We start from the raw sequence: 12,236 nt of genomic DNA, 5'->3' as shown, positions 1-12,236 counted from the left end.
TGGTGCGCATGTGATGATCAGATGGCATTTGTGCATGTGGCAGTGCCAGAAACAGGAAGAGCTGGTCTTCCGTTTTCTGGCATGAGCATGCCACTGGCCAGCTGATTGGCGCATGAACATGCGCAGCAGTAACCGGAAGACTTGCTGGCTGGGGTGCATGTGTGCGCCAGAAACCAGAAGTTCATTTTCGCCCAGTTCGCCATACTGGTGTAGGATTTCCTGCCTAAGCAGGGGGTTGGGCTAGAAGACCTCCAAGGTCACTTCCAACTCTGTTATTCTGTTTTTTTTTCCTGTTTATTCCTGATCTGATCTATGTCAACAGTTCTTCCATTTATTTGTACACCAACTATCATCCCATCTGCTTCACTGCTCTCAACTCCCTAGTAAACTAAAGGTCTGACATAACTCCGTAAAAGAGCAGAGGGCCTTTGGATAGCCTGAGCTGTCTCTATAATCTCAGATGAGGCAGAACATTGTTTTCAAGAGTTGTAGAGAAAATTTCCAAGCGCATTCAGAAAACCACACATTATTATTTTAGAATTTTCCAGTCAGTGTTTAGGGATTCAGTTTGCCATGGGATCCAATCACAGCTGTTAGGTTTTCAATACATCACCACCTCTTCTACATGTATGACATTAATTGTAAAATATTTTAATTAATTCTTAAAAGAAAATTCAAAATAATATAAAATAAGAAAAGAAAAATCAAAATCAAAGAGAAGCTAAAAGTAGAAGAAAGGAAAAACAGTTAAAAAACAGAAAAAGATATAAAGAAGTGGCTTCCAATTTTCCCTTACAAGAGTTATGTTTATCTCTTACTCTATGATTACAACATACCTCTCTTCTTTCTAAACTCCATTTCATCTAATTATCAAAACCATAAATCACAAGTTCATTATTTTCTGTTTCATACAAAAAACCTATAAGGGCTTCCAATCAGCTATGTGTGAAAATTTTCTTTTCTCTGATCACATAAGTCAATTTAGCCATTCAATGTTCCATCATTTTCACCAACTATTCTTCCATTATAAGTATTGTGGAGTCTTTCCATCTTTCTGTATATAATAAACATGCTGCAGTAATCATGCACAATAATAAAGTTCCAAGATTTTTTTCCCAACTGTTTTTCCATCAAACCAAAAAGAAAAATCCTCTAGTTTCAATTACATGTTAAATTTATCAGCATATGCAATTAATTCCAGAACTTTCTGCAAAAATATTTTCTCTCTCTTCTTATCTCAAGAAAATATTACTAACAAAAAAAATCTTGTCTCTTTGACACAGATATCCATTTAATTGGGAGAAGATAGATATAAGAGTTTTTCATTTACAAGACCTAAGTTACTTTATGAGGCAGGAACTGTTAAATTTGACACTGAATTGAAATGTCAAAACACTTAAGGAAAGTGAAAATATACAATGCTGAAAACTAGTTGGTCAAAGAAATAAGCGATCTTTTTCAAGCTCTTTGTTGTAAATGCTCAGCTAGTTTATTCTCTCTTTGTAAAATGAGGAGGCACATTTAAATAAAATTCCCCCGTATAAATATAAAATACAGTTGTGTTTCTTGTTTATCTTATTTGTAATTATAAAATCATATCCCAGAAGCATGCAGGGAATAAATCTTTCAAATGCTTAAAAACTAGGTGGCAAAATAAAGTTATTTCATGTTCACATAATCAAAATGATAATGATGATGATGATGATGATGGTAATCTGAAAATCTTTAGACATATATACTCCTTCCTGGGCAAGTCCAAGATTCAGGAATGATGTAAGCAAGACCCCAAGCTTCCATAAAACCTGAGGCTGAGAAAATATACCCTAGAGAGTATTTTTGGGTAGGAAGGTGCCTTTGAGTCAATGTTGCCTCCTGCAACTGCCTGGCCAAGTCCCTGCTGTTTCCTTGGGAAGATTTTAGAAGTGGTTTTCCATTGCTTCCTTCCTAGGGCTGACAGAGGGATTGGTCCAAGGTCACCCTTTGTGCCTAATATAGGACCACAACACACAGTCTTCTGGTTTGTGCCCTGGTGTCTTAATTTCTATACCTAGAGCATGGTTCAGGGACAGCAGCACTATCGTTCATTAATTTTGTTGAATAGTATTAAACTGTTGAAAAACCTTAATCACTTAAATTTGAATTTCAAAACAAGGAATTCTCCCAAAAGCTTCTGACATGGGTATTAAAATAATAACCTTTGGTCTCATACATCTGAATGTTTTGAGACAATGGGTGCTTATAGAATCATATCAAACACACTTTTGGCACAAACTAAATATTAATAATTGTTTAATAAATTCAGTTTCATGAGAAAGAAAAATATCATCAACTGAAAAAATAAAAGCAAGACAGAGAGAAAACAGCACAATTCAGGATAAATGAGGACTCTGTATAATCCTAGCTTACTATCCAGATGGATGTAGACACTTTCCATGTAACACAACATGAAAAGAGCCAGTTATTCTCTCTTTCATAACTTGCTACCTCTGAAGTTTACAAAGTCAATTAACTGAAATAGAAACATTAAAATGTTTTTCTTATTTATCATTCTTTTTGAATGTTTTACAGAGTATTATATTCCTGGATTTGTAAGAAATTATTTTCTCAATGATATAAAAATCTATTGAAAAACTAGGTCATCAAGGTTTGTCACCCTTGTTAATTTCTCATTCTGCAGTCTTGTCACAGTTACTTGTTCTTCTACACTTAGGTGTGAGAAATTTATGCACCGCACACATGAACATTCAAAAAGAGCACAGTGTAATTAGAATTAATGGGAAAAGATTTTCTTGCATTTTCTTACAGAAAAAGTAATGCACGTCAGCATATTTTTAAGAAAGAGCGAAAAAGTTACTTTTATTTCTATGCCAGGGTAGTATCAAAAATAGTAGCAATAAAGCAGGGGTCCCCAATACACCGATCTGTTGACCAGCACTGGTCTGCAGCATGTCAGAAACCAGTCTGCACAAACAAGCAAAGCCCCATCCAAGGATGCAGGCAGCAGACGAAACCATGCCCCTTCCGGTCTGTGAAAAAACCTTTTTCCATGGAACCGGTCCCTGGTGCCCAAAAGATTGGGGGCCGCTGCAATAAAGGATAATTTTTAGCTATTCAACAATAAAAATATTTAATTAATACCAGCACAGAAATACTTTACACAACTCTCAATTGTCTGGTTGTGTTTTAGCCCTGAAACAAGAGCTATCCTACAATTGCTTGGGTTAACAAGCATGTTAGCCCATCACGTAACGTGAGAGAATATAAGGGCTACCTCCATTTCTTCATGGAAGGAAAGTTGTTACTATTCAGAAGACCCTCTCTTCAAGCACTGCATGGTGAACATTAACTACAGATGAAGTCACAGAACAGATAAGACCATTAAATAATATATCAACTGATCTTTCAGGAGTGCTTTCCAACCATTTTATAAAAACCTTCTTTAAAGAAAAGTGGGTTGGTATTCTGCCACCATTCTTTTACAGAAAACAAGCAATACATTTACTGTGCATCCTTTTGCTATTAGTGCTGCTAACAGCAGTTGTAGCAATATACTAAGTGGACATTTGTTAGGCACATGCCAATGCTTGTTCTGGTTCTCCTTTCCTCTTTTGCGGCTAGCTAAGACATTCACAGCCACTTATAAATCCTAGGAAAGCAGCATGGGAATAAAGCATCCAAAAGACACCCCTTGATGTTTCAGGAGGATTCTAATCATATTCCTAGATTCAATTAATATTTACCTATTTGAGTCTATAAGAGCTAGTCTCGTGTAATAGTTACAGAATTGGGCTATAAACACAAGAGACTACAAACTCTATCCTGCTTAGGCACAAAACCAGATGGGTGACATTGGCCTGTCTCTTTCTCTCAAACCTAGGAAGGAGGCAATGGCAAACCACTTCTGAAAAACCTTATTAAGAAAATCACTAAGTCTTGTTCAAGCAGCCTCCAAAAATTGGAAACAATTGAATGGAAGGGAAAAAAATGGATCTGCAAAAAACTGTCCTTCAGGCATCCACAATTCATTAAAAAAAGGATATTCTATTGCTTCCTAATTGCTGGAGCCTTCAAATTGGAAAGGAAATAATTGCCATAAGTTACGTCCTTTGTATTGGTATATTTCCAAGAGAGTGGGGTGGGGGGTGGGGGAGAGAAACTGACATTTATGGAAGCAGAACATCCTAGCAGATCCTTGCTTTCAAAAAATATTTTCAAAAATTGGCGGCTTAAGACATGAAAATGATTGTGTGGGTGACATCTCATGTATTTATATGTGTAGGAAGGAGGGGCAAATTTTCCTAAGAGCACATCCATGCCCCTAATTTTCCCTGAGGGTATCTGCTGACCATTGTTTAAGGACAAGTCCTTGTGATGTAGTTTTTCTCACATCTCCATCCTATAACACCAACTGAATTCTGTTGTTTCTGACCCAATGTTGAAATAGTCCTTTCCAACTGTGGAAATAAGCCTTGCTGCATGCATGATTTATGTCACAGAAAGGGCTAGAATTTTGCTATTTTCGGCTGCTGAGAGCATATCCCCTTCTATCGAGCCACTATCACATTCTTCTCATAGTCTTTTGGTTTGTGTTGCTGGGCTGATATATCTCCAGGAGAGGAGCCACAGCACTCCAAAAACTATCAAGATGATGAAGGCTAAAGCAGCATCCAAGATTATTAGAGAATATTGCAAACCAGAAGTCTCTAAAGCCACTTGTCAGTTGAGGCCCTTGTTTCTACATAGCTCTCAAATGCAACAGCCACCGCTCTAGCCATTTATCAAAACTTGTCTCTCCCCACCCCACCCCAGCAGATACTATTAGCAATAGCACTTATATACTGCTCTATAGTGCTTTATAGCTCTAAGTGGTTTACAGAGTCAGCCTATCATCCGTCCGTCCCCCCCCCCCCCCCAAACAACCTGGGTCCTCATTTTACCAACTTTGGAAGGATGGAAGGCTGGGTCATCCTTGAGCCAGTCAGGATCGAACTCCTGGCAGTCGGTAGAATTAGCCTGCAATACTGCATTTTAACCACTGCGCCACCATTATAGGAAAAGTTATTGTGCTTTCCTTATCACTCCTTATGAGGAGCAATTAGTGGATCTTTAGCCCACCAGGAGGAAATTGTTGTACTATGAAGAGATGAGAGAAAGTAAATCACCTTCTTCTGTCTTCCTGGCAGAGGCCAAAAATTAAAATGGAAGCTTCTTGTCCTGTAGATTCTACTGTAGACTAGCAAAGCAGAACAAAATAACTCTGCAGACATCACCCCTCTTTCATTTTCTAGCCACAATGAACAGCAAGAGAAATAACACATTTTCTCCTAGGATGGGCCGATTAAGTTACAGAAGAGTATGCTTATTCTTTCCTGTGAAGATAAGGAAGTCATGACAAATGTTTCTATAGTTTGAACAGCATGTTTGAAAGTTAGCCTCTTTCCACATAGTCTAAAATAAATGCACTTTTATCCAGCATGGGTGCCCTGTTGATCTAACAATAACCTATATAGACCTATAATATATACATTATCTATAAGGCTGTAATATATGACATTTATTGTATCACATCCAATCATTTTTGTCATTGTTGAGTTGAGAAGCCAAAACTAAGTTTAAAGAATAGATGGGGAAATTGTTTCTCAAATGTACAGTACAGTACAATAGAAAGGTGATAAACAATACATTAGCATTGAAATTCTGTAGAAAGAAAATCTCTAATTTATCCAATTTCTGTGAACAGTTCTGGCAATCTCCTTCAATTGTGCTAGTCAGAGGAAGGATGAAGGAACCATACAGGTCAATGAAATTCCAGTCCCAACCACTGGGAAATATTTCAGCAATTGTAAGGGCTTCTGAGAACTCGTTAAGTATTTAATACACACTTTTAAAAGCACATTTTTATAAGGTCTTCGCTTCTTCAAAATGAATGAAATACATGGCTTGCTATCACTCATCAATTTTGACACCACTACAGTACTGAAAAACTATTTCAGTAAAAACTTTTAACATGCACTGATCCTGGAGAAAAAAAAAGTGCAAATACAGGCAGTCCTCAACTTACGACCACAATTGAGCCCAAACTTTCTGTTGCTAAGCGAGACATTTTAAGTCAGTTTTGCGCCATTTTATGAGCTTTCTTGCCACAGTTGTTAAGTGAATCACTGCAGTTGTTAAGTTAGTAACATAGTTAAGTGAATCTGGCTTCCCGATTGACTTTTGCTTGTTAAAAGGTTGCAAAAGGTGATCACATGCCCTGGAACCCAGTAATGGTCATAAGTGTAAACCATTTTGATTTGGGATCAAATGCTGCAATGGTCATAAGTGTGAAAAACGATCATAGGTCACTTTTTCCAGTGCCATTGTAACTTCGAATGATCACTAAACAAGTGGTTGTAAGTCAAGGACCAACTGTATACAGGTCAAACTTTCTAGCCTTGCATAAAATACCTTTTATGGTTTTGAAATTGTAAATATCCAATCAATTATTGTTAAAAGCCTTCTATGTGAACATTAAACCCTGCTCTTGAGTGCCATTGAAGATTTGTAAAAGAAATGGGGTTAAAATAACTTATTATTCCCTTATATTCTATATGTATGTAGATAGTAGCACTGTACTGTTCGTGTGGAAATATAGTCCCGAAATATAAACATGGACGTGGTCTGTGCATCAGTATACTTACTGGAACAAAGAAACTGGCTTAGCCAACGGTAACATTTTAAGCTAAATATTTATTAAAAAAAAACAAACTAGTGAAATGAGAACTTGCATTTAGCTCTCATTACTTTCAATTACCTTGTCACTGTCATCAGTACAGATGTGATCTTGATGGATCAGCTGGCACTGGAAGGAAGCACCAATACCACCTGCGAAGAGAGTAAGCAGAAAATGTGCCTTGTGAGTTTCTTCAGTTGTTTTCACACTTAGAATGGAAAATGAAATAACTGCCACTGTCAACGCAGTCACTTAGCAACCCAGACCTAAATCCCCCATAGCTAAGCATTTCGGCCATTTCTTCTCCTTTAAATACATCTAAATATATGATGACAATCTTATTTCCAATTGGTCATTCTCTCAGGATTCTGTGCTATATACCTACTGTAATTTCCTACGTATTCTAATCTTAAGACATTTCTAAATTACATTATGTAAAATCATATACAACATACTTTTCACAAAGGCATAACAGCTACTGGATTAACAAAATGAAGCTGTTGAATTTTTTTTCAATTGGTGATTTATTTGTAAATAATGGTTTATTCTGAGCTAAACATGTGTCTTTAAAACATGATGGATAGCTTCTAAAAGTAATTGGCAATACACAGTGTCACATAATTAAGTCCACGCAAGGTGGCATTAAGATTTATACTGAACACATTTATTAGCTAGTTGCTGAATTGCAGCTCCAGTCAGCAGAATTGTTGTTTCTGGAGTTATATAATTCAGCAACATCTGGAGGACCACCATCCCATTTCACCACCCCTGTGCATTGACTGTTAAAGAACAGAATAATCTAATTATTTAATCAATCTGTTCACAATTCTCAATTTAAAATATAGGTTATAAAAAGCTACTATGTTATTTGCACTGCCACCAGTGTCAAATTTATCTTTTTACATATCTTGAAAACATGTACATATTCACTACAGAACAATCAAACCCAAAAGTTCTGACAAAAGCTAAAAGGTAAAGTAAAGGTTCCCCTCACGCATATGTGCTAATTGTTCCTGACTCTAGGGGGCAGTGCTCGTCTAAATTTCAAAGCTGAAGATCCAGCGCTGTCCAAAGGCAACTCTGTGTTCACGTGGCTGGCATGACTAAACACCAAAGGCACACGGAATGCTGTTACTTTCCCACCAAAGGTGGTCCCTATTTTTCTATTTGCATTTTTTCAATGCTTTCAAAATGCTAGGTTGGCAGAAGCTGGGACAAGTAACAGGAGCTCACTCCATTATGCGGTGCTAGGGATTCGAACCACTGAACTGCCAATCTTTCTTATTGACAAGCTCAGTGGCCTAGCCACTGAGCCACTGTGTCCCTCTGACAAAAGCTATAAGCAGTCGACTTCTGAATCGGATTGGTTGTTCTGAATTAGCGCTTTAAATTTCTTGCTACCAAGATGTTATTAAAATACGATGATTGCTTGAATTCAAAGAATGAATTCCACTGGCAGCATAAATTATGAATGCATGCTGCCTTCTCCAAATAGCAGTACACTGAAACCAAGGCTGACAATTGGTTGCCATATTCAACCAATTTAATTTCAAACAATCTGTGCAGTGCTCAATGCTGAAAAAGACTGCTCTGTCCTTCCTTCCTTCTCTGTACTTCAAATGATATTTTTAGCTGAGGAAGCTAAAATAACATTTTGGAGAAATTTCCACAGCATTGCTACCAGTTTAATATGCTACGGAATTCAATCCCTTGTACTTCCTTCCCCACTTTAGTGCCTGCTCCTTTTTCCTTCCTGATTAGCTTGACGTATGGAAACATAGTGTTCTGTTATGAAGCCGCTACTCTGCATTCAGTCAAAACATGCTGAGCCCTACCCAATACTTGGCCTTTGCATGCTGCTAGTTCATGGATCAGAGCCAATTCACATCATTTGAAGCCTGAGTCATCCCTCTAGTACACTCACTGGCTTTACCATAGTTACCGGAACAAAGTTCTTGTCATGCCTGTTCGAAATATACTGGCTGGGACACAATAAGCTGTTTCAAGCAAACCAAAGTGCAAAGAACTGGGATTTCTACTGTGTTTGTCTTCAAACAGGGCCTTCCATTAAGAGCCAAGTCAACTCTCTTCAAGTGTAGCTCGACTGCTGCTTATTGCATGTCACACCAAGGCAGTTTTCTTGGCAACCCCAATGGAAATACTGCCTTTTTGTGGGAATATTTTTTTCTTTCTTTCCCAGCCTGACCAAACATCCAGGTGTTCCCTGCAATTTCCCATCCAAATAATAAACGGGCCTGGTTCCATTTGGATTGCAATTCAACCTAAGGGCAACCATATCCTCATAAGCACTGAGGCTCTCTGCCATATTGTTAAGTTGTAATTTAAGAAACAGAAATCCAAATTAATGTGAATGGAGATGGTCAGTGTTCAATTTACTCTTTATACCTCCCTGGGAGGATTACATTCCATATTTTACATAGGTAGTCCTCAATTTACAAGCATTTGTTTAGCAATTGTTCAAAGTGACAATGGCACTGAAAACAGGGACTTACGACTGTTTATCATACTTACAAACATTGCTACATCCTCATGGTCACACAATCAAAATTCAGATGCTTGGCAATTACTTCGTATTTATGAAGGTTGAAGTTTCCTGGGGTCATGTGATCACCTTTTGCGACCTTCTGACAAATAAAAGTCAATGGGACAGCCAGATTCACTTAACACCTCTGTTACTAACTTAACAACTGTAATGATTCGCTTAACTGTCGCAAGGTCATAAAATGGGCAAAAATTCACTTAAGACATATCTTGTTTAGCAACGGAAATTATGGGCTCAATTGTGGTTAAAAGTTGAGGATTATATATACATATCACAATTTTTCTATTTAAAATGGTTAATATGGTATAAAAAGTTTCTTTGTCATGTAAGATGCTATTCTGGGCTAGGCTGTATAGTCCTCGAGTTACGACCACAATTGAGACCAACATTTATGTTACTAAATGACACATTTTAAAAATTAGTTTTGCCCCACTTTACGGCTTTTCTTGCAACAGTTATTAAGTGAATCATTGCAATTGTCAATATAGTAACTAACATGGTTGTCAAGCGAATCTGCCTTCCCCATTGACTTTGCTTGTTCAGAAAGTCACAAAAGGTGATCACATGACCCCAGGACACTGCAACCACCATAAATATGAACCAATTGCCAAGCATCTGTATTTTGATCATGTGACCATACTGCAATGGTTGTGAGAAAAATGGTCATCAGTCCCTATTTTCAAATTGTTCTAACTCTGAACGGTCAAGAAATGAATAGTTCTAAGTCAAGGACTACCTGTAATGCCGTCATCTCTGATAGTTAAATCTTACAAAATGAGTTCTCTTTAGGTTTCCTAGCTCATTGAAATTATTTCATTAAATGAAGCTTCATGATTGGACAACTGCATTTAAGGCATCTTGATTCATATGAATGGTATTTGTTATCTGCATTCATGTTTTCCAAACTTGCCCACGAAGGACTGATACTTCTGAATTGAGGCTGCAAGCCGTTGAATCTAAGGCATATTCTGTGTTTTCTTCCTTTCCTGCATTCCCTGATTCGGTCAGCGAACACAGAACTTAGCACAACCTTCCATCTGAGGAAACTATACCTTTCTTTCCCCACCTTTTTTGCAAAGCTGTAACTTCTCCAAAGCATTGATGCTTCAAGGGAAGGAACAAAAGTCTGAATTGATCTCTTGAAAACAAGTTTTAAAACTAGGCCACTGACTGCATAAAATTAGCTTCAGGTAGGCCATGCCCATCTTCCACCAATCTGCAACTAGCTTTTGTTGACAACTTAAAAGCTCCTATTTAGTCAACAAGATGTGTACACAATCAGTTCTTATATTTGGTTTCATAGATCCTTATCTATATACTGTATAATACGTCTTGCCAGAGTGAAAACTTCCCCTACGCACCAGAAATAAAGGAACTTTTATACCAATTAAATTAAATTAAACTACACCAGGATATGTATCTGCGTATATTTTAGATTTTCAGAATACAGGTAGTCCTCAACTTATGACCACAATTGAGCCCAAAATTTATGTTGCTAAGTGAGAAATTTGTTAAGTGAGCTTGCCCTATTTTACAACTTTTCTTGCCACATTTGTTAAATGAATCACTGCAGTTCTTAAATTAGTATTATGGTTGTTAAGTGAATCTGGCTTCCCCATTGACTTTGCTGGTCACAAGGTCACTAAAGGGGATCACAATACTACGGGGCACTGTCTCCGTAATAAATGTGAGTCAGTTGTCAAACATCTGAATGTAAATCATGTGATCATTGGGATACTGCAATGGTGAAAAATGGTCATGTCACTTTTTTCAGTGCTGTTGTAACTTTCCCATTTCCCATTTCTAAATGGCTGCCATAAAGGCCATAACTAGTAACAAAATGTAGTTTACCACAACGCAAACCCATGTAACCACTATTTTCTATAGGTCACTACATTGGATCTTGCTTTCATTTATTTTCTGGGAAGATTAATCTACTCTCAGATAAAGTACTGGGAAGAAGCCAGGGGAGAACTGGCAAATACCACCTCTGGCTGGCCCCAAAGTGGGGTGGGAATGGAGATTTTGCAATATCTTTCCACCAGGAGTGGGGAGGGAATTGGGATTTTGCAGTTTCCTTCCCCTGCCACACCCACAGAACCAGTAGTAAAAACATTTGAATTTCACCACTGGAAGCAGCTATTCACAAAATATTACCTAGATATTGGACTTATAATTAGAAACATGTTGGATTAATATGAGTCACCAGTAATTAATACATTTAAATGTATTTTTATTGTTCCCTTTGAAAACATTCATTTCTATTATCACATATTCTAAAGCAAATTAATAGTCTGGGTGCGACAAGAGCAGAGGTATTATGAGAACTACAATGTGAGTCGACATCAGAAAAAATGCCTCTGGATATTGTATTTATATTATTCTTAATGCAAAATTTATTGGGACAATGTGTAAACAGCCTTGTTCAATTTAATATGGAACTTTTCATGCTTTGCATTTGACTTGCAATAACTCTGCCAAAATCCTGTGCAATACAGGTAATTCTCATTTAGCAATTGCCCCATTTAGACCATACGCAATTACATGGTGATGAAAAAGTAACTTTGCATCCAATCCTCACATTTATGGCCTTTGCAGGTCTGTAAAGCAAAGAAAAGCTGAAGATCATATGCACAGTTGTACTTAACTGCTTTGCTGGTCCCGATTCGGGTCACTCAAGGAAGATGATATGTACCCAGTTTTCCTGACATGTCAAACTCAGTTGCTATGCCCAGATGAAACTAATCTTAAAGGTGCTCACAAATAAACCTGACCAAATAATGTGTGCAATCAACTAGTATCTATATGTGTATATCAGTGATGTGTGGTCAGCTTTAGCCCGGTGAGGCTGTTTTTAGACTTGTGGACTTCAACTCCCAGAATTCCACAGCCAGGCATGCTAAGTTTCGATTTAAAGCGACAGCATTTTTCCCCCTTGCAAAATAAGTTTTCCCATTATTT

At 37.5% G+C, this 12,236-nt stretch overlaps 1 protein-coding gene across 1 annotated transcript in view; it reads right to left on the bottom strand.

Annotated features, from left to right (window-relative positions):
* RNF38 (ring finger protein 38) overlaps positions 1 to 12,236 on the bottom strand; it is a 121,983-nt gene that overhangs the window by 39,993 nt on the left and 69,754 nt on the right. The window contains exon 2 of the mRNA XM_032212808.1: positions 6,794 to 6,864. Coding sequence (XP_032068699.1) covers positions 6,794 to 6,864 — 71 coding nt within the window. The remainder of the gene's footprint in view (positions 1 to 6,793; positions 6,865 to 12,236) is intronic.

This window comes from Thamnophis elegans, chromosome 3, assembly GCF_009769535.1.
Source record: "Thamnophis elegans isolate rThaEle1 chromosome 3, rThaEle1.pri, whole genome shotgun sequence".
Classification (NCBI taxonomy): Eukaryota; Metazoa; Chordata; class Lepidosauria; order Squamata; family Colubridae; genus Thamnophis; species Thamnophis elegans.
This window is presented reverse-complemented; position numbering and strand designations above follow the sequence as displayed.